The sequence below is a fragment of the Cibotium barometz genome, chromosome 32 (assembly GCF_041138505.1).
Source record: "Cibotium barometz isolate CiBa-2024 chromosome 32, ASM4113850v1, whole genome shotgun sequence".
Taxonomy (NCBI): domain Eukaryota; kingdom Viridiplantae; phylum Streptophyta; class Polypodiopsida; order Cyatheales; family Cibotiaceae; genus Cibotium; species Cibotium barometz.
Genome location: NC_141077.1, coordinates 1,789,716 through 1,813,403, shown reverse-complemented (window position 1 = coordinate 1,813,403; position 23,688 = coordinate 1,789,716). Strand labels below are relative to the sequence as shown.

The 23,688-nt window shown below is 44.5% G+C and overlaps 1 protein-coding gene across 9 annotated transcripts in view; it reads left to right on the top strand.

Annotated features, from left to right (window-relative positions):
* Positions 1 to 5,389: 5,389 nt before the first annotated feature.
* Positions 5,390 to 23,688, top strand: part of LOC147619730 (OBERON-like protein) — a 62,577-nt gene continuing 44,278 nt past the window's right edge. Inside the window, exons 1-3 of one of the 9 annotated variants that reach the window (XM_086825559.1) lie at positions 5,390 to 5,640; positions 5,732 to 5,864; positions 6,264 to 7,551. In XM_086825559.1, coding sequence (XP_086681685.1) covers positions 6,360 to 7,551 — 1,192 coding nt within the window. In that variant the 5' untranslated portion in view covers positions 5,390 to 5,640; positions 5,732 to 5,864; positions 6,264 to 6,359. Of the gene's footprint in view, positions 5,641 to 5,714; positions 6,153 to 6,263; positions 7,552 to 23,688 lie in introns of those variants that run through there. The other 8 variants (XM_086825555.1, XM_086825557.1, XM_086825560.1 and 5 more) reach the window with 8 other exon arrangements.

Sequence of the window (23,688 nt, the reverse complement as noted above, 5' to 3'; positions counted from 1 at the left end):
TCCTAATTAGAACACCTTCCTTTGGCACATGTCACATTCTTTTGCGAAGGTGTGAGCATCCTTGATTATTGCTGGTCACCATAGTCCTATGATTGTCGATGTGGTCACCATAGTCCTGATTGGAACACCTTCCTTTGACACATCACATTCTTTTGCAAAGGTGTGAGCATCCTTGATTATTTTTGGTCTCACTATAGTCCTGATTGTTTGCTGATCACCATAGTCCGGATTGGAACACCTTCCTTCCTATGATTTCTTTTGAAAAGTTTCCTCCGCTGATTCCTTGGTGTGCTTCTGCCAATAGAGCTTGCTACTCATGCTCTAGGACACATCTTTAGAGTATTTGATCAATGCCCATCTTATAAAGTTTCCCAACTATCACCATGAATGACTTACTTCTCAATGTCATCTTCTTCCTCTAGCCCTTCAATGTGTATTCTAGAAAGGATAAGTCAATCAGGAATTGCAACATTTATTCCTAATAGTTTAGCTTTTCACCATCTACCACACAAACTTTTTTGCATTTGGAAAGTCATCTTTGACCACTACTAGAGCCGAGAAGACATGAGCATCAAGTTCTTCATCACTCTTCCCTTTGAAATTTGAGTATTCTAGTGCCATTGCTACTAGTTAAAGTTGTCTGGCTTCCCTTTGATCTTCATATCCTCTGTCTTATAGCTCTAGTTGTTCTCCACCGTTGCCTTGTTCTTCTTGAAATTATTGATCTTAATCCTCTTGATCTTGGAGTTTAGCCTCCCTTAGAGCTTCTTATTAATGTTGGCCTTGCTCTGTTGAAGGCCTTCTCTCTAAAGTTGATTGTGTGATGCGGCGGCTCATCCCACCGATCTTGCCTGCCTTTGTCAGTGACATATTTATTTGGATGAGTTTCCATCATTCTCCATGCAACTTTCATGTGTATGACTTCCAAAAACCAACGGTCTTGGTTGCCTACATGGTAACATATTTATGTGGATGAGTGTCCATCGTTCTCCATGCAGCTTCCATGTGCAATGGCTTCTAAAAACCACCTGTCGCGTGACCACATCTCTTGCCATGACACAATAATCACTCCACTCAGCTTTGCCTTTCCTATGCAAGTTTCTTATAAACTCTTAGGCGCTTCTAAACTCCTAGCACTTCCTAGATTCCTACAATAGTCAATTTCTAGCAGACAACTTCCCCAACTTCCCCATGAGTCATATCTCCCTATCTAGTGAGCCCCCTATGAGTTAGATATTCCCTAACAGGATTGTCAAAAGTGTCATTGTTCGGTCAAGACCCAGCCTCTAGACCACCTAGTTGCCGCAACATCATCTAGCCAAGATATCTATATATACCCAATGCCTTAAGTGGGCAAAAAGTGCATCGTTCCTCCATGAACTAGGAACATTCTTGAGGTTAATCTAGATGAGTCAAAGGACTGTTCAGATATAGGAGTCAGGAGTGGCTATTGCTATTCATAGTGAAACAAAGACTTAGCTATGTGAACTATGATACTCATGGCAGTGCATAAATGAAAGCTCACAACGTTAACGTGCATCATACAAACTTTGGACATCACTCACATAGTCTTTAATACATAGATAGCTTGAATCTATTCAGTAAAGACACAATCTATGAACTAGGAACATTTTGGAGGTTAGTCAAGATGAGTTAAAGGACCATTCTGAAGGCTTTCGAAAGAGTGGCTATTGCTAATCATAGTGTAACAAAGACTTCACTATGTAGATCTTTGCGGTAAAATGCCAACCATGGTTCTTCCCATTTTATATTTTGATTAACAACTTTAGTAGGAAGATGTGGTGTATTTTCTTTGGTATTAGGGTGAAGCTTTTGAAAATTTCAAAATATGGCTAGCTTGGTAGAGAATGAGACATGAAAGAGGTTGAAGAAATTTCAAATAGATGGAGGAGAAGAATTCACATTAGGTGAATTCAATGCCTATTGTAAGGAGTATAAGATCAAGAGAGATTTAACAGTTCCTCATACTCCGTTGAATAAAATGGTGTTACAGAGTATAAAAACCACACATTTGTGGAGATGTTGCAAAGTATGCTTGAAGGGAAAGAAATACATAATTCTTTTCGGGATGAGGTAGTGAGGAGGTAGTTAACAATATAGTATAGGAGGTTACACAAAGGTAGTGAAGGACGTGACATCTCAACAAGCTTATTCTAGTAAGAAACCTTTAGTTGCATATTTCAGGGCATTTGTTTATGACTGTGCATATTTCAGGGCATTTGGTTATGACTGTGCATATTTCAGGGCATTTGGTTATGACTGTGCAAATTTTTATATTTTCTCCAAGGAGGACAAGTACATGATCATTATCCTATATGTGGATGACCTCATTATGACAAGGAACCATGAAGAGATGAACCATCAGATACAAAAGATAACACAAGAGATGTTGAGTTTAGAGTTTGAAATAACGTAACTTGGGCTTTTGCATTTTTGTTTGGGGATTGAGATTTGTCAAGAGACATATTGGAATCTTCATTTCTTAGTAAAAGTATGTAGGAGAAATTATGAGGGCACTTGGCATGGCAGAGTGCAAGTGAGTGGTTACACCCATGGAGGTTGATGCGAAGTTATCAATGGAAGATGCTTTTATGATTTATGAAGTTGGTGGGGAGTTTGATCTTTATATGCATATAGATGGCTTAGCATAGCTTTGTAGTTGGTGTCCTTAGTAGGTTCTCAAACCAACCCTAAGATAAGCACTAGAAGGTAGGGATGTGGGTGTTAAAGTACATCACAGGTACCATTAGGTATGGCATCACGATTCCTTAACTGGATTTTGTGACCTTAGATTGGGTAGGAGATTGTGATAGCAAGAAATCTATTTCTAGTTCCTGTTTTCTTATTAGGTCTAGAATTACATCTTGGATCAACAAGAAGCAGCCTACAACGGCACTTTCTTTTACAAAGCTGAGTATAAGGCAGCACGCTTTGCTTCATGTGTGAAGTAGTCTAGTTGAGAAGAAGGATTTTAGGAAACTTGGGTGTTGCTTAAAAGCATGAGACATTGTTGTTGTGTGCCAATCAAAGTAGTATGGTAATTGCCAAGAAACTGGTTTTTCATGCTCGCATAAAATACATCGAGATACATTATCATTATGTGTGTTAGCTTCTCATGGATGGAGAGGTGGAGCTTGTCTACTACCTAATGGCAGAGAATTGTGCAAATATTTTCACAAAAGGTTTTTGGGGAGATTATGTCCATGAGATTTTCATGCATGGAGAGATGGAGCTTGTCTACTGCCTAATGATAAAGAATTGTGCATATATTTTCCCAAAGGCTCTTGGGAGAGATTTGCCGAAGCACCATTTTCATTGAGTCGGTAGAAGTAGTTCTCCCATGTGAGTGGACATTGAGGGGGGGGAGGGGGTTGAAAAACATTTGCTCAATGCTCCACCCTCGTGTTGTTACTATGGGTAATGATGTGCCTTATTTATAAGCCCCCCTATATGCGGAGTAGCTGTTCTGTTGAGCATCGGGGCACCCCAATAGTTCCCATTTTAGATACTTGATGGTGGCCAAATATGGGTAGATGGTTAGGAGACGGCTTATATAGACTTATGGGCTATGTGTTCAGTCGCTAGACACAACAAATGGAGGACACACTATTCTTGGGTCATGAGCTTGTTTGAGGGTCTAGACGGTCTCATATGGCTTTGAGAGCTGCATCAAGTCATACTAGATTATATTGTGGTCTAATATGGTCCCAGTTAGATCATATGGTTAATTGGTCATTTTGGACCAAGTTGTGGGTTGGTCGACATGGCCAACCTACATCTATGTCGACCCTGGGCACTATATATAGAATATTTTGCTAGCCTTTAATCCTACTTCCGTTATTGTGTTTTCTTACAATAACATCATCTCATTTTGTTAGAGTTCTCTTGTGTATATGTTCATTTCTCATAGGCATACATATCATGAAGTTCCAAAATAGAAGCGTTTACAAACTTAATGTTCTTTCTTAGAGGCATATCTAGCATTCGGAATCGTAATAGTTTGACCATGGCCTTAATGATGGTGCTACACCAACCTTATCCTAAAGCCATTATTATTTTAGGTTGTTGCACCAACCTAATCCTTTAAAGCCATTATTTTATAATTTTAAGAATAAATGTGAGTAGTTTTGTAAAAGTAAAGACACTTTTAATCCATCCTTTGTCAAGAAAAAATTAAACATTTCCATTTTTCCTCTCGTCCCTTTCCTTTTCTCTCTCAACTCTCATATCTATATAGCTATATAGTTTCTTTGCATATTTCTACTTTTCCCCATGCCTCTTCATTTCTTATAATCGCTTTAGTTTCTTTAAAACTAAAATAAAACATATTCTTACCATTTTCTTTTGATCTCTCCTCATTTTATTCCTTCAGGCACACACTCACATACGCATACATGCATGCACGCACACATGCACACATGCACACACACACACACACACACATAGGTGCATATGTATGTATGCATCTATACATTTTACATTATTATACATGCATTTAATAAAATAAAAGTATATATGTGTATTCCATATTATTCTATATTTCTCTTTTATTAATATCTAAATCTCTAAATAATATAATATTATAATGTTCTATATTAATACTAATCTAATGTTTTGTATTATTATCATAAGAGCTTTTTGTATTATATTAATATAATATACTATTATTTTTGGAATAAAAAGTGATTATGTGTTGAATAATCCTCAAATTAAAAAGAAGAAGAATCCTCAAAATATTATATGGTCAAGATCGGTATGATAATCACTATTTAGTGCAATGATGTGTGGTATGAGGAGTCCTTGTCAATAAAAAAGAGCAATAACTTTAGCCTTGGATTTTTATATGTATAAAATCATTAGAGCACTTGTTGTAGATTTAAGTATGTAATAAAAGTGAGCTCTATCTTGCAAAAAATAGCAAGTACCTAGATGCTAAGCTACAGAAAAACCTTAGTTGCTAATTAGCTATCCTGTGAAGAGAATAATGATCTCCTCTCTCTCTCTCTCTTTGTCTTTGTCTCTCTTTGTGCTCAGTTTCTCGTGCTCCTCCTCTTCTCTCTTCTTCTTGAGTAGACCTTGGTTATCTTATTGTAGACGTAATCGTTCATCAAAAACTATAAACGATTGCAATTCTTAGTGGATCATATTCATATTCTTTTCATGCCAACTTATTTCATTTCAATGTAGGAATTCTTAGTGGATCATATTTCTTTCCTTGCCAACTTATTTCATTGCAATAGTACTTTCCATTGGGGAGCTATGAATTTCTCAAGCCATGACGTAAATATATATATATATATATATATATAGAAGCTGTTGTAAAAACCTTGATCCAAAGGTAAATGCAATATAGATAGATCTTTTTACAATGGCAGACCAATAATATAAAATACATTATCAATTAACAATATAATTTATATAGAACAAAAAGAAAAACACATGACGTGTAAACCCTTTTTTATGTGCGTACGTGGAGTGGGACACGTGGGAAGTATGAGGAGTGCTGCTCTCTGAGGCAACGACGTTCTTCTGCTTCTGCTTCTTCTGATAGGGTGGAGAGGTGTGCCCTGCGCCCCGCTCCCTGCCACAACAAACATTCGTCCCTCTCTGGTTTTTCTTGTAATTATTATTCGTGGATCAATTTGAGTTTAGATCTCTGAGCTGCAAATAGTTTTCTCATAAATGGGTAATTCTGTGTTTTTGTCGCTAGGTATCTATGAGGAGAGCTAGAGGGATCAGAAGCTAGAGAGATTATTTGGGATCGGGAGGTTAGAGTTACGCAGAAATTCAAGTGATCATGAGGGCTCAAGTGTCACAAACATTAGGGTTAATGAATTATAAAGGTGAATTTGAGGGTTTCGAAATTGATGCTTTAGAAACTAGAGAGAACATGATTCGGAGAAGCTAGTGAGAATATGAGGACTCAAAATTGCAAGGAGTTTATGATGGCTCAGAAACTAGAGAGAATATGATATGATTGGGAGAAACTAGTGAGAATTTAAGGACTCATGAGAATTTTTTTATGAAACGGAGAAAACGTCAAGCCTTAGGGTCTTCGCAGGTATTTATCTCTGCCCACCTGATGGTGGGCGAGGGTTGGATGGAGGAGATCTGCTGCCCATGAGAAATGGGTGGGTGAGATGTCCCCTTTTCATGGGAGGGGTTACAAATTAGAAAAACAATGCTTGCCTTTCAACTTTGTTGCTTTTTCCCTCCTAATGTCGAATATTCTATATGTGCAGGCGGCAACTGATCATCAGACTGCGCATGTCGGTGTTGATTTGGTGACAAACAGGAAGAGGCTTTTTTTTTTTGTCACCCAAAACCCCTTAACCTTCATGAAACGGACGAGGTCATTCGTAGAAGGCCAAGACAGCCTGGCGATATCATCAGGGTCCTTGCCATCCCTGCAAAGAGGGGGAGCCTCCATGGCTTTGATGTGCCCACCACCACAGCAGACATCCTTGTCCTTGACATCTTCAAAGGGGCCTTCCTCTGATCCTAAAAGAAGCACCCCTGCACCAGAGCAAGTCCGGGGTTCTCCTGAAAGCGACAGCACAAAAGGAACTTGGCCCACCATCGACCAAGTAGGAGAACATGAAGGGAAAGTAAGTTCTCGTGCACAAGATACCACAAAGAACAGGGAAGATGAGGGTCAGAAGACAGAACAGACCGTGGTGCATCGAGTGGGCAGTTCAAATTATCCAACCCTGAAGGACATTGCATGTGAACCCGTTGAGGTAGTTGTAGAACTGATGCGAGGGCAACCAGATGAGCTGTCGGATGACCTAAAGGCGGAACTGCGCGAGATTTTAAATGGTACCGGAGGGGCCCAACAAAGGGAGGAGTTTGCAATGCTGCAAAAATGGATATTTAATCGGAAGGATCTCTCTCCTCAATCATTGATGCGTGCAAACAGGACCCAGCTAGAGATTCTTGTAGCTATAAAGACAGGGATACAAGCATTCCTCCACCCCAACATATCAGTAACACAGAGCTCTTTAATAGAAGTTTTCTTCTACAAAAGATGCCGGAACATGGCATGCCAAAACCAGCTTCCCGGTGATGAATGTATGTGTGAGGTGTGCAGCACGAAAAGTGGTTTTTGCAATGCATGCATGTGTACCATATGCAGCAAGTTTGATTTTGATGTGAATACATGTCGATGGATCGGCTGTGATGTTTGCTCTCACTGGACACATACGGATTGTGCCATACGAGTGAGCCAGATAGCCATGGGTACTTTATTGAAGGGGGCTGATAGTACTCCAGAGATGCTGTTCAACTGCAAAGGGTGTAAGCACACATCAGAATTGTTAGGGTGGGTTAAGGATGTGTTTTGCACTTGTGCTGATGACTGGGAGAAAGAGGAGCTAATGAAGGAGTTTGACTCTGTGCGCCGGATATTCCATGGAAGTGACGATTCCAAGGGCAGAAGATTGTTCTGGAAGTCAGAAGAGCTGCTCGAAAGGCTGAAGGATGGGACCGATGGTGGCACAGCATGCAAGGAAATGCAACGCTTCTTTCAAGGTGGAGTCTCTTGTCCCTAACAACAGGCTTAGCAATAATAAAGGGGTTGATTTTTGGATGGATAAGCAGTTTTTTAAAATGTTTTTCTTCTCAAAATTGAAAGTGGGGGTTGCTTGGATCCACAAGATCTCCCTCTTGATAATATCAGTGGTCAGGTCTAGGGAAAATCAACACTTGCGCAAAGTTGGTGCAGTGATACCTAATTTTTTAACAGAGTTCCAAACTGTGTCCTCTGGGGGCGGCCTCATGGTCCCTAGCCCTACCTTGATGGAGTCTGGGGTTATTGTCTCTCCTGGACACACAGGGTGTATTAGGTCCAAGGGTTTGTGCTAGATTTGGTGTTGGCTGGTTTTAAATGTCTTAATGCTCTGTGTTGAGAGAGAGAGAGAGAGTTTGATTTTAATGCCACGGAAGGCGAAATATGGCCTATGGGACCTGTACAAGATGGGGACCTGTGTGTGTGTGTCTAGCCTCTCCATGTCTTCACATATGGCTTTTATACATAGCTTTTCTTTTATTTGAGTTTTGTTAAGTTTTGTTGCATGCCATTGTGAGAATGTCACCATTGAGCTATCTAATGGTCCTCTTATCTTCTTGTGTGAGCTTTGGGCTCTGGATGAGCATACTCCGTAGTGGTGCTCCATCGCTAGGACTGGCACGGCGTGATTCGTAGTGCCAGGGATGGGTGGATTGCACACGGTGTATGTTTCTGGATTACCACCGCTAGGACTGGCACGGCGTGATTCGTAGTGCCAGGGACGGGTGGATTGTACACTGTGTGTGTACCTGGAATTGACTTTCCGGTGGGCCTGTTTGTGCCCGGAAATGTCAAGTATTGTGCAAGTACATGAACGGAGATTATCCTTTAACAATGTTGCATTGTGCACTCATGTTTGCCTGCCTTTGAAATGTTTTCGCGTGAACTGGTTTCGTTTGCATGCTTGACATGTGTGTCTAGCTCTGGGGTCGGGGACGCCCTCCCGTGAGCCGTGGAATGCCTTGTCTTCTGACAGGTTTTGTGGCGTGTGAACAGGTGGGAAATCCTTATTTTAAGAAGAGTTTTAAGTTATAAGTCTTATAACTTACAGGTTTCATACTTCATTAAAAGTAGGTGGACACTTTATAAGTGTGGGCACCTTCTTTTGGCCTGGGCACCCTTTTATAGCATGTGGGGTGGGGGTTGGCCACCTACCCCACCTACCACACCCAATCCTTTGCATGGGAGGAAGGCGCCTCACTTCCAGCCCTCTCCCTTGCATTTTGGAGGAAGAAAACACAACTGCTTGCTGGGATTTAGAGAAAACAGGCTGGAGCACTCATTATTTGCTGATTCTGGTCGTACAGCAGGTACAGCAGGTACAGTACCATCATTATTTGCTGATTCTGGTCGTACAGCAGGTACAGCAGGTACAGTACCATCATTATTTGCTGATTCTGGTCGTACAGCAGGTACAGCAGGTACAGCACTATCATTATTTGCTGATTCTGGTCGTACAGCAGGTACAGTACCATCATTATTTGCTGATTCTGGTCGTACAGCAGGTACAGCAGGTCAAATCAGTGGGGTTATCCGCGTGGATTTAGGACATACGCATTTCCTACAAGTGGCCCAGGTTGTTTCACTCTTCCTACTGGCTGTACGGTGGCTCCAGAAGATTTTCATCGCGAAGAATGAGGAATTCTCCTGCTCTCCTATGTCTGGACTCCTCTTCCATTCACCGAGTCAACTCCGTGAGGGTGCCCCATCGCTAGGACTGGCACGGCGTGATCCGTAGTGCCAGGGACGGGTGGATTGCACGCAGAGTGTGACTCTGGAAGGTGCTATGGACGGGGCAGCCCTTGGTGACTGCAGACTCGGCATCAACAAACATGTTTGGGTTTGATACTTTGTTTCTTTCATCGTGCATTGCTTATTGGAAATCTGGCCTTGGGCCCGTGTACTTGTAACAAATTCTCCCAAGTAATAATAACAATCCTTGGGGGGGGGCCGGCCGTTCCGGCCTCAGTGTGGTGTCATCTATCTATGCTCAGAGTTGTTAATTACTTTTTATTGCTACTTTGTCTTGTGCTATTGTCTTTTAAGAGTGTATAATAAAGTGCTAACTGGAGAAGTGAGTCCAGGAAGGGGTGACCCCTGCTTGGGTCTCGTTTCAGTGGTATCAGAGCACGGATCTTCCTTTTTCTACATGGGGAGACGATCCAAAGGCTTCCTGACCACTCTCCATTAGTGACTTTACTCTTATTATGGCTAGCCAAGCAAGTAGCAAGGAAGTGCCAAATTCAAAGGGGCACTCCAGTGGAACTCAAGCAAGTGGACGGATGCCTTATGCCCGTGATCATGTATGGTTGGGACAGCCGTCCCGTGGCAAGGAGAAAATGCAGGAGCAAGAGCAAGAGCCAAGTGCCATCAATGCTGAAATTCAGCGTATGCGAGAGCTTCTCCATGCCAGGGAGATGGAATTGGCCAGCCTACGTGAGGACCCACACATTCAACAAGTGCTAGATGCAAAGAAAAAGGAGGCAACCGTCTTTCAAGACTTTGAAGCTTTGGCTCGTGGATCAGGGCTGAAACCTCGTGAGCTAGCTCTTTCATTCTTAGTGGAAAAGGGTGATGTATTGCAGGGCCAGGATGGGGAGCTTGTTATAAAGAGATCTCCATTGGTGGACATGCCTGGGATAGCCTCTCCAAAGCTGAAATCTGCTGTCCACAAAGAGGAGCCTTCCATTACATCCCGACGTGATTCTACCTTATATGGGAGGCATAGCCATGCCTATGAAGGTAACATTACTTCTAGAGATGATCGTTACAAGCCTCATTCTTCATCATTGCAGGTTTCTCATGGGCTTAGAGAGCACCGACATCCCCGTACTACTACTTTACCTGTTGAACTCTCCCATGAAGAGCCATTTCTTCATGCTCCCATCTCCACATCCTCTCCGGATCATGCTTATGCTGCAAGAGAAAGTGGTGGGGCTACACACATGCATGCAGGTACAGCACATGGTTCACGTCCACGTATGCCACCTAAGTATGCAGGAGCATCTATGGATGCCAGGGCTGATCCACATGAACGTGGAATCAAGAGGACGCATGGGGATTATGAGCATCATGTTCATAAGCAAAAGGAATTCAAAGCCGGGGACAAATCCGTCAAGTTCGAGACATATCATGGTGAGTTTGATGCTTCCAAGGTTATGTCATTTGTTTCCCAATTTGACATTGCTTTTAGTGATGAGGATTTTTCAGAAAAGTCCAAGGTGAGGCATGCCAGCATGTTCTTGAAGGGCACGGCCGCTCATTGGTGGCTTGCCGAAAAGCTCTCAGGCACTCCCGTGGACACTTGGGCTGAATTCAAAACTAGATTCTATGTCCAATTCTTACCCCCTAATGCCAAGAAGAACATCCGCAAGAAGTGGGATTGGGTTAAGCAGAATGAAGGTGAGTCAGTTCATGCTTATGTATCCAAGTTTTGGAAAACACTCTTGGAAGTTTCCCCTATTATGCAGGTAAATGATGAGGAACGCAAGAGAAAGTTTGAATCGGGACTCCAACCGGTTTATCAATCGGGCTTGGAGTTGTACCCAAACCACACTCTACAACAGCTCATTTCAGCTGCTTTGGCCACCGAACAATTGGAGCAAAAGCTGAAGCAAAATTATAGAGATGGACATGCTCAAAAGGGGAAGGACAAGGCTGTCCCAAATCTGCATAAGGGTGGACAGCCACCTAAAAGGGACTCCAATGAAGTTAAGGGAGCTCCAAAAGCTGAAAGTACCTCAGAGAAGAAGCGTCCCAACAAAAGGCCTAACTATGGACTTACTCCGGAACAAAGGGTGCAATATATACGTGACGGTAAGTGCTTTTCTTGTGGTAGTAAAGATCACATGGTCCGGCAATGCCCAAAGAAAGCAGGCAAAGAGGATGCAAAGGAAACCAAGGTTAATGTGCATATGGTGCCCGATGTACAAGGGGGGACAGCCCATGATGCTTTGGATAGGATGGTATGCAAGGCATGGGGACAGCTCAAAGATCAACCCGCATTATTTATGTTTGATGATTGTGCCACGGACAACTTCATATCATTGGAAATGGCTACAGCATTGGGCATTAGTGTGGATGACATGGGACCGGAGATTGAGGCTGGAAGTGCATTTGTTGGCAAGAAAGTCAAGGTCACACCCCTTATTGGCAAGCTTCGCATGCATATTCAGGGATATTTGGACCATGAGAACTTCCTCATTGCACCATTAAATGGGTGTGATGTATTGCTTGGAAAGCCTTGGCACTCCCGTCTTGATCCTCGCAAGGCTTACAAGACCAACCGGATCACATTTATGCATAGGGGCAAAGAGCATGTTATTGATGCCGGTGTGGAAGGGAATTCTATCCCTATTGTATCCCACATTCAAATAAATAAAGCCATGAGAAAGGGTCTTTGCTCGTACATGATTTTTGTTCGTGATAGAATAGACCATGTTGATCATTCTCTTGATTCTCTCACATGTGATAGGCTGGAATTTTTGAAACAATATGCAGATTGCTTTACAGATTCACTTCCAGGGGAGCTACCACCACCACGGCCGGAGGATCATCGTATAGACCTTGTGCCTGGCAGTTCTCCACCAAATAGGCCGGCATACCGTGTGAGTGCATCACAGCAGGAGGAGATCATGAAGCAAGTCAATGAGCTCATGCAAAAAGGTTTGATCCGCCCTAGCTCTTCACCGTATTGCTCTCCCGTACTTCTAGTGCAGAAGAAGGATCTCTCTTATCGTATGTGTGTGGATTATCGGGCTCTAAATAAACTAACCATCAAGAATAGGTTAAGACCGACAACCAAAGCTTACGGTATTTTCTCACACAAACTAAGCTCTCAGAGAAGCATATGCGGATGGCAAATTTCCTCTCTATGTTTCATTTTCAGATTGTGCATACACCGGGAAAGAAGAATGTGGTGGCCGATGCATTGTCTCGAAGGCCGTATGTAGCTTCTATCTCAATTGCCTCTCATGGAGACTTGTCGTCTATGCAAAATAAGTACCATATAGATGCTGATTTTTCAGATTTATGGGCTGATTTGGTGGCTGGTCATACTCATGCATCATATGTGATCAAAGATGGGTATCTCCTTAAAGATAATTGCCTTTGTGTGCTCACAGATTTGAGGCAAAAAGTGTTGGAAGAATGCCATGCTCCACCGTATGCAGGACATAGAGGTATTCTACCTACTACTCATATGGTTGAACGCTACTTCTTTTGGCCAGGGATGAGGAAGGACATTGAGGCTTATGTACGTGCTTGCCTCATTTGCCAAAAGGTCAAGTTTGATCGTCAGAAGTCTCCTGGATTGCTTCTACCATTGCCTATTCCCTCGCAGCCATGGGAGAGTATAGCTATGGATTTCATCATGGATTTGCCTCGCACTCAGCAAGGTAATGATGCTATATGGACTATCGTTGACCGGTTTAGCAAGCAAGCTCATTTCTTGCCGGTCAAGAAAACGATCAAGGCAGATCATATGGCAAAAGTTTTCTTATCACAGGTATTCAAGCATCATGGTATGCCTAAATCTATTGTGGGTGACCGTGATCCTCGAACTACCAGTCTCTTCTGGAGAGCACTTTTTGACAATATGGGCACAAAGCTGAATTTTTCATCCGCTTTTCATCCTCAAACCGATGGTCAAAGTGAAGCAGCAAATTCAGCCGTATTGGACCTTCTCAAATGCTATGTAGCTGATCAAAAGACTTTGTGGGAAAAGTATTTGCCACTTGTGGAGTTTGCATACAATAACACGGTGCATGCTTCTACTGGGAAGGCTCCCTTTGAGATAGTTTATGGCAAAGTGGTATTGCCTCCCATCCTACGTACTAAGGATGAGATTTTTGCTGCTGATGACTTTGTCAGGGACTTGGATGTTGCCTTTGCACAGGTACGGACAGCCATAGCCCGTTCTCAAGAGAAGCATAAGAAGGCTGCAGACAAGCATAGAAAGCATTTGGATGTCAAGGTAAATGATTGGGTATTGCTGAAATTCGAAAAAGCTAGACTCCGTAAGAGATCTGGTAAGGAGGCGATGTTTCCCAAGCTCTCATCCAGGTATTATGGGCCTTTCAAGGTCATTGAGCAGATCAATGAAGTTGCTTTTCGTTTAGCATTGCCATCCCATTGGAAGATACATAATGCTTTCCATGTTAGCCTCTTACGAAAGTATGTGGGTCCGGAACCAAGTCTTCCTATCATTGAGGATCCACCAGAAGTGGATGAGTTGGAAGAGATTTTGCAACCAGAGCAGATTGTGTTTCATAAAGAGCGTAAGCTATCTGCAGGCAAGCTTGTAAGACGCTATTTGGTGAAGTTCAAGAACTATCTCCCCATTGATGCTAAGTGGGTTGATGAGGACTACTTCAAAAATTATCCGCAGCTTCTCCATGACTATTTGGAAGCTTTTCAGTTGCGGACAACTGTTTAGAAGACGGGGAGATGTCACCATTGAGCTATCTAATGGTCCTCTTATCTTCTTGTGTGAGCTTTGGGCTCTGGATGAGCATACTCCGTAGTGGTGCTCCATCGCTAGGACTGGCACGGCGTGATTCGTAGTGCCAGGGACGGGTGGATTGCACACGGTGTATGTTTCTGGATTACCACCGCTAGGACTGGCACGGCGTGATTCGTAGTGCCAGGGACGGGTGGATTGTACACTGTGTGTGTACCTGGAATTGACTTTCCGGTGGGCCTGTTTGTGCCCGGAAATGTCAAGTATTGTGCAAGTACATGAACGGAGATTATCCTTTAACAATGTTGCATTGTGCACTCATGTTTGCCTGCCTTTGAAATGTTTTCGCGTGAACTGGTTTCGTTTGCATGCTTGACATGTGTGTCTAGCTCAGGGGTCGGGGACGCCCTCCCGTGAGCCGTGGAATGCCTTGTCTTCTGACAGGTTTTGTGGCGTGTGAACAGGTGGGAAATCCTTATTTTAAGAAGAGTTTTAAGTTATAAGTCTTATAACTTACAGGTTTCATACTTCATTAAAAGTAGGTGGACACTTTATAAGTGTGGGCACCTTCTTTTGGCCTGGGCACCCTTTTATAGCATGTGGGGTGGGGGTTGGCCACCTACCCCACCTACCACACCCAATCCTTTGCATGGGAGGAAGGCGCCTCACTTCCAGCCCTCTCCCTTGCATTTTGGAGGAAGAAAACACAACTGCTTGCTGGGATTTAGAGAAAACAGGCTGGAGCACTCATTATTTGCTGATTCTGGTCGTACAGCAGGTACAGCAGGTACAGTACCATCATTATTTGCTGATTCTGGTCGTACAGCAGGTACAGCAGGTACAGTACCATCATTATTTGCTGATTCTGGTCGTACAACAGGTACAGTACTATCATTATTTGCTGATTCTGGTCGTACAGCAGGTACAGCAGGTACAGCAGGTACAGTACCATCATTATTTGCTGATTCTGGTCGTACAACAGGTACAGCAGGTACAGTACCATCATTATTTGCTGATTCTGGTCGTACAGCAGGTACAGCAGGTCAAACCAGTGGGGTTATCCGCGTGGATTTAGGACATACGCATTTCCTACAAGTGGCCCAGGTTGTTTCACTCTTCCTACTGGCTGTACGGTGGCTCCAGAAGATTTTCATCGCGAAGAATGAGGAATTCTCCTGCTCTCCTATGTCTGGACTCCTCTTCCATTCACCGAGTCAACTCCGTGAGGGTGCCCCATCGCTAGGACTGGCACGGCGTGATCCGTAGTGCCAGGGACGGGTGGATTGCACGCAGAGTGTGACTCTGGAAGGTGCTATGGACGGGGCAGCCCTTGGTGACTGCAGACTCGGCATCAACAAACATGTTTGGGTTTGATACTTTGTTTTTTTCATCGTGCATTGCTTATTGGAAATCTGGCCTTGGGCCCGTGTACTTGTAACAAATTCTCCCAAGTAATAATAACAATCCTTGGGGGGGGGCCGGCCGTTCCGGCCTCAGTGTGGTGTCATCTATCTATGCTCAGAGTTGTTAATTACTTTTTATTGCTACTTTGTCTTGTGCTATTGTCTTTTAAGAGTGTATAATAAAGTGCTAACTGGAGAAGTGAGTCCAGGAAGGGGTGACCCCTGCTTGGGTCTCGTTTCAGAGAATATGTGAATATGAAGTCTAAGCAAATAGAGATCACACAAGAGAGAGTAGACATCCAAGAGAGATGCAATAGTTGAGCCAGAAACTGAAAAGTATTGAATGAATTAGAAATGAACAATGTCCATGCTTATATACATATCTGTAGAGCCAGTCCAGATTCCACATGTAGAACTAGAGGAGAAATGTCCATGACTGATAAAAATGCCTAAAATAGCCCGAAAAATATGGGAAAAATCCCTAATTACATCATATAAATATCCGGATAAAAGGGGAAACAAATTGGGATAAAATGGAGATTAAATGCCGGAGATGACATGTTCAACACCTCCTCTCAGCTCCAGCATGAGTGTCCGACTTCCTTACAGGTAAGGAGTTGATCAATAGTATATTGAGGAAGGGGTTTGGTGACGAGATCAACAAGGTTGTCTTGAGAAGGACAATACTCAATATCCTTGCGCATATACTATGCCAAAGAAATAGCGCTCAATCATGCACATAGTAGGTATAATACCTCTGTCGTACATACGGAGGAGCGTGGCACTCATCAATGAAATTTGCCTCATGTTTGACACAACACATAGGGAGTTATCCTTCATGAGATACCCCTCTTAGGTCACATAAGAGGCATGTACATGTCCATCCACTAAATCAATCTATATATGCCCAAAATTAGCATCTGTATGGTACAATTCACGCATGGCCGACAAGTTTGCAGGTGAGGCAACTTACATTGCAGCCACATATTGTCACCAATTGGCCGACCATTTGGTCCATCTCCAGTTTTTGTGTCTCGTTCACTTGGAGGCCAGGCCAGTGTCTCATGTGAAGAGGCCAGTATTTTGCTGACATGGACGGGAGCCAGACTGGTGCCACCCGTGTGTTAGCAGGAAGGTGTCGTATGGACGGGAGCCAGACTGGTGCCACCCGTGTATGACCTGGACTGTGTTCTATCCATGGGATTGTCACGCCATGGAAGAGCCAATATTTGTGCCGTGTCTTACCTATGGGACTGTCACTCCATAGGGAGGCTCGTGCCTGGAACTGTGTCTTACCTATGGGATTGTCACTCCATAGGAAGACCAGGATTTATGTTTTACGTCGTGCCATTTTTGTGCCCGACAGATATTTTGTACTTGTTCCATGAACGGGAGATATGTCCATGATACTATTTGCACATGCACTCATGTTTTGCATGTTTGAAACTGTTTTCGCATGACTTGTATTTTTGTGTTTGCCTGTTTGACGTGTTACTTACTGAGCGGGGACGCCTGCCAGTGAGTCGTGAAGTTTGCTCTGTCTTCTGACGAGTTTTGTTGCATGTGAACAGGTGGTAAGTGGGCACATGTTGGTTTAATACTTTATTTTCTAACCTTTTGTTTTATAAGGTTATTTGTTCACTCACTTAAAAGTGGGCACCCCCTTTGGGGACCCACTTAGGGGCCAAGGTGGGGAGCCACACTTGACTTGTGTGTGTGTGGGGGTGGGTGCATGGTCACCTACCCACACCCCCATGGAACTGGCCGCCCACATGCAGACGTGGGGAGCCAACCAAATCAATTTGTTTACTCCACTCCAACCCGTACAAAAGGACGCCACCACCTTCATCGTAAAAAAAAAAAGAGACATCAGCGATCGTTTCCACCATCTGCCGGCGACCACCTTCTGTGCATAGTCTCAAGCAACGCTATCTCCCCCTCCTCTGCTGGCGACTGAATTTGCTGCAGGTGGCTGCGTTAAACCTTCAACGTGCTGCCCACCATTCACAAGAGGCTGCTCCTACAGCCACTTGGCTCTCTGCAGCCAGGCGACTCTTACAACCAGGGCGGCTGCTTCTGTTCTTCTACAGTTGGCTGCTCCTCCACGCCATCTCCTCTACCTTCAGCAGCCAGGCGGCTGTGACTGTGCGCATCCAGACAGGCAGCCAATCAGGCTGCACTGCCTACCACTGCAGGCGGCTGTGCGCCCGTTCTCCAGCCAACAGCGCTCTGTCCTCAGGCGGCTACCCTACAGTTTGCTGCGCAGTCGACCACGGCAGCCGGCTGTAAATTCATCACGGGCAGGCTGTGTATTCATCTCCTCCAGACTGCCTTTTCTCCACTGCAGCCAGCGAGGCGTTACCTCTCCTAAGGCGGCTGCTCCATCTTCTTTTTGCTAAGAGGTTGTGTCTTCTTTTCATAGGCGGCATCTCTCTTCTTCAGGAGGCTATACCTTTCTCCAGGCTACTACTCCTCTCGACGTGCTGCTGCATCTTGGTGTCCGTCATCACTAATAGCTGCACACAGACAGACACCATGGGAATTGGACTTCCATCCTCCATCCTCAAGTAAGTGAATTTTCAGATTTAATTAAAGTATTTTGTGATAAATCTGATAAGGGACTCTCTCCACGGCAACACCCGTTCGGTGCCGGGTAGTCCAAGCTCTCGGAGAACCACGGTCCAAAGGTGCTGAGATCGGGAGAGCCAGGCGTTAGTATGAGAGCGCCTGTTTGTGCGTGGTCTCAGAACACCAGTGGGGCGCTCTCCGCGGAGTCCAGTGAAAGCACAGGACCGTAGAGACTGGACCACACTAGTGGTCGTTCTACTTCGAACGTCGACTTCGAGCCTTTTTGTTTGGTATTGTATTCATTTGTACATGGACATCATCTGGTTCTTGGAACCCAGGGAGCATTGTATTTGTTAAATACTTTCAATAAATATATCATATATTGAGGGGGGGTCAGCCCGTTCCGGCCCCAGTGCTGGTGTCCATCTATCTCATTTCATTTCATTTCAATTTCAAGTTGTTATTAAGTTGTCCATTTCAAATTGTGATATTAAGTTGTGCTATTACGCGTGTGGGTGTCCAACGGAGTCTTTCCCACTTGACGGGATCGGTTTCATTGGTATCAGAGCACGGTTGTTTCCCTCTTCCTAGTGGGGAAACGAACCTGTGCATTGGACACCCCGCTTCTAGCACACTTAACACAATGGACAGCCAAGGCAACCCTTTGGAAGTGCCAAATTCGAGGGGTCCATCTAGTGCCCCTTGTGGGTCTGATGCTCTGCGAGGAAGGCACAAGCCCCTTGAAAGGGTAGACAGTCATGCTTGAACAAGAGCCTGATGCAATGAGGGCTGAAATGGAACATATGAGAGAACTTTTGCAGGCACAAGAGCAAGAGTTAAAAATTTTTGCATGAAGATCGGCATGTGCAAAGTGCCATTGAAGTCCACGACTCCATTTGTGAGATGGCCGACTGTTGACACCTGGCCGACTGGCTGTTTTATGCTGGTCGTGGAGAGTCAGCACCAGTCGGCTGCCTGTAGCACAGGCCGACTGGTCTATATGGGGCCATATAAATAGGCCCCCAACCCCCATACCATGTTGTATCATACTCTGGGATCTTCTTGTGTATATAGAGCAGAGTTACACGCCTATATCTCTCTCTCTCTTGTGCTGTATTTTTTCTGCATGCGTTTTGCTCTTGTGTTCCCAGATCTGGTTATCATTTCCGCTGCGTATTCTGACATGGTATCAGAGCCTAGGCTCTAGATAGTTCTTGGGATTTGTGTGAGCAAGAGGGGGACTGTTGTGTTGCTGATTGGTGGACTGTTTCGGACTGTTCGGGAAGAGGAGAAGCAAGAGGACGGCGGGCTGATTTGCTGGACAGCCACTTGCAGGTATTAGTTCTTCTTTGTTCCCACCCCCCCACCCTTTTCAGAGTACATCCCCGCAATGGTTGATCTGTTTGAGATGGTCGAGAGGCATGCGAAGATCGTGACACTCCCCACGTTCCCGGTGGACCGTCAGTTGGACGGGAACAACTACGGCATATGGAAGGTTATGATTTCTGGAGTCTTACGACCTCGCTGATTTCGTCGTTGTTGGGGTTCCACGGCCGGAAGTAGAGGAAGGGGAGTTACCGTTGATCCGAAAGGACCGGGAGGCTCAGACACAGATGTGGGGTCGTGTCAACGCCAGGGTCCGTTCGTTTATCTTTCTCAACTGCACACCGCAGGTAATTAATCATGTAAAGCATATGACGCTGGCTAGAGGTATATGGCAGCATTTGGCCTCTCTTTATAACAGGGTATCGCCCATGAAGAGGATTTCCTTGGAAGTACAGATGCGTTATGAACCCTGCAAAGTCGTCGACGATGCGGGAGCATATTAACAAGCTGCAGGCTCTTCAGCAGGAAGTTCTTCAGGCTGGGAAGGAGATATCGTCAGAGGACATGGCGGCCTAAAAGATGGCCATACAGCATGAGCAACATGGGATTTTATTCACCAAAGTGACTTACAATATTTATAAGTCGGTGTGTTCACATATCATTAATGATGGGCTGGACATATTATTATTATTGGACTTGGACAAGTGGACAAAAGGAGGCGCCTAGATGAAACTTGGGCATCAAGCCCAGAAAAGCATAAAGTTGATATTTTTGGGCCAAAACTTGGAGTACAAGCCAAGAAAAGCATAAAGTTGATATTTTTAGGCCAAAACTTGGAGTACAAGCCAAGGAAAGCATAAAGTGGATATTTTGGACTGGTTCAGCCACAAAGGGGAAAAGCACTTCAAAAATTGAGCTAGTCGACTCCACTAAAGCAGGTTTGGGCTGTTTTATCATCATGTGCATCCCTCTTCAGCATACTAGGAACTTTCTCTCTCTATAGGCTAACCTACTTTGTTACTCCCTCCTAAGTGACTGGCTGTATAGCAGCAGATCCTCTTCTATGATCTGGCTGTACAACAGGTACAGTTGCAGGCAGCTCCTTCCTCCCCTTGCGATGGTCGTATTGTGGACAGTAAGCCAGCCAGCTCACCTTCTCTCTCTTGCACTATTACAGGCCATACAGCAGGTACAACAGCGCAATACAGCATGAATAGCCACCTTCTCTCTCTTCTGGGCGACTAGCGAACAGCAGTTTGACACTCTCTCTCTCTCTCTCTCTCTCTCTCTCTCTCTCTCTCTCAGTGTAGACCGTACAGTGGTACAGTGGTCAGGCAGATTCTCTTCTCCTCTATTCACCACTCCCTCCTCGGCATTGGTTCAGGGGTTGTGTTTGGAGGTATCAGGGACTGTTTTTGAGAGCTTTTCCGAGATTGATTTGAGAACCTTTTCAAGAAGGTTGTTTTGACACAGAGTTCCGCGTTGGGTTTGACACCGCACCGGGCTGTTGATTTGTATTGGTTCTTGGAGCAGTTTGTGCTTTGATTCTTGTGCAAGTGTTTGCTGAGGAAGCTTTGTGGTGGAAAATCCAGTGCAGTATTGCACCCACACCTTGGTTTGATTGTAACCCGTTTACTAGAATAAAGCAGTTCCTACAGGGGGCCGGCCGTTTCGGCTCAGTGTTGTGCTCCCTTTAGCATTGTTTATGGTTACTTCCGCTATGGTTTCATATCTTTGCTTAGCATCTGAAGTGTCTATTTATTGTTGTTCCGGGTTACCGTTCGGTTTCAACTGCCTTGATGCGCTGCCCTTGGCTGGCTGGCTTCTTGGCCTGGCTGCTGTGCACAACAGCTGCCTAGGGCTGGCTGTCCCATGGCTGGCCACCAAGGTCTTGGCCATGCTGCCTCCCTTGCCACCTCACCCATAACCGATTCAGGCCTCTACAGGGTACTTGCTTCAAGCCTAATCACACATAAAAAAACAATGATATACTTGAAATAGTTGACGCCAACAAATCCTTGTACAGCTTCAGCAGAGCAAATCATTTTTGAAAGAAAGAGGAAACAATGAGAGGATTATCTAGGAACTCCGGCATTTATGATGCCTAGACACGCATACCTCTTCAGCCTCTACGTTAGGGTTGCTTTGATACCAGCTATGAAGTCCTTCCCAAAATCTACCGTCCTAAACCAAATCATGAGGTAGCAGGCTAGCTCACCCACCAACCGCGATCAACATCCATCGATTGTTACATGAACTGAGGTTGATCATGGTAACGCACAACAGGGCCTTCTTTATACCTTTATGTGGTGAGAATATTTAGCATCCAATTCACAAAGTAGAGAGAGAGAGAGAGAGAGAAGAGAATAAGAGTGAAGTAGACGACACCTTATTGGGTCCCAAATACCCACTGAAAAGAAACCCCCCCCCTCCCCCTCTCTCTGCAAGCAGGAGTATTTGCTTATATTATTCTTTGGAGAATGATGTACAATGCTTGAGAACGCAAGCGATATGAATGCCCAACGCAAGGACGAGGAAGACTGTACGTCGGCTGAGTATCCACCAATCCGAGGCACTGCAGAAGACTCTTCGGGCCACTTATGATAGCTGTAGGACTGCACATATGCTGGCTGAATGTTGAAGAGGTACTTCAATGCTTTGCTTGGAAGAAGTAGGATGTTGAACTGTAGCTGGAACTGCTGAATGCTTTTTCGAATTATGAATGATGAATGCTGATTTTAGGCACCCCTTTATATATGGTCAATTGCTGTTGTTTGGCCAGTCTGGCCTCTATCGGCCAGCTTAATTTGGACAAAATATGTATTTTATGCAACATGAAATGCTGCGCTTAGCATTAAATGTCACATCTGCTGCTGGCCGACTACAGGCCCATACCGGACCTGCTTATATGCACCAAATATGCTGGTTGTCTACTATCAAAAGGCATGTGCTGCTGTCAGCTAGTCCCACCTGTGGTCCAGGGCTGTAAACAACCCTCACAAGCCTCACTTGAGTCTTATAGCCATGGGCTGCCCCTTGGCTGGCCGATAGGCATGCTTCTCCTACACTTAGCCTCTTCCTAACTACTTCATGCTTCTGATGCAAAACCTGCTGCTAAGGTTTACTTCTACATGGACTATCTCATGAATTCTCCAAGTGGGTTAAGAGGACTGACTCTCGACTGACCTCTATGGCTCAGAGACTGACCTATGTAGCTCATGCCTTTCTGTCTCTAGATTGAGGGCTCACAATGGGGTCACGGTGTACGACAGATATTTCCATAAAAAGGTACTATTCTGCACAAATGTTTGCACTGATGATCATGCGAGTGTGTCACTGTGTACCCCAATGCAGGGTACACGTGATATTCCCTCTTGCTTAACTTGGCGGCAAGTTAAGGGCTTCCAAGTAGTCCGCCAATAGCTGGGGATACTCCTGAAAGAACTTGTAACATGCGGAAGCTTCGGGGGAGATCGGTAACTTCAATTCTCAGAAAACAGCACACTTGTCATGACAAAAATTAACGCACAAAACTGAATATAGATGTGCATAAAAATAGAGAGAGAGAGAGAGAGAGAGAGAGAGAGAGAGAGAGGGAGAAGAGGACACAGTATTGGGTCCCGAATACCCTCTATAGGGCCCCCACCACGAATGGTGTATTTGCTTTTATTAGAATGATGCAAAATATTGAAATAAAAGACTAAATGAACCTTCTTGGCTGAGATGGATCTCTGCCCTTGACCTTCAATCCTTCACCCCTTCTGCGTTAGCTTGTTCTTGGCTGTCCTAGCCCTTGGTTCAGCTTCAGCACTTGGTGAATGATGAGATAAATGAACTGATTTGTGGCTTGGGTATATATACCCTTCAGGACATGCAATCGGCTGGTTCTACAGCAGTCGGCTGTCCTAAAATAGCTCCACGACTGTCTACAGCCCCTTCCATGGCCATCCCATATATGCAAACCCTAACTGTCTACACAGTGATCTGGCATCCAGTAACATACTAGATACACAGAACCACTGACATCATTCCAGAGGGAGACTCACAGCGTGGACTGGCACTGTTTCATGTGTAAGACAATGCACACCTGACCTTGGACGCATGTGCAGGACAATGCACACCTGACCTCGGACGACTGGAATGGAACCCTGGTTGACTCGTCCTGGACTGGGCTCACATGGGACCAGTTTTCCATCCCAAGTCCTGCACCTTCTGTACAGATGTGTCTACGTGGCATCCAAGTGCGGGATGCACATGACAGAACTCTTCATTCAACCATACTACTTCATGGGTTCCTCGCTCTTTAAACTTTGTATAAAACTATCGTATTCTTCGAACGGAAC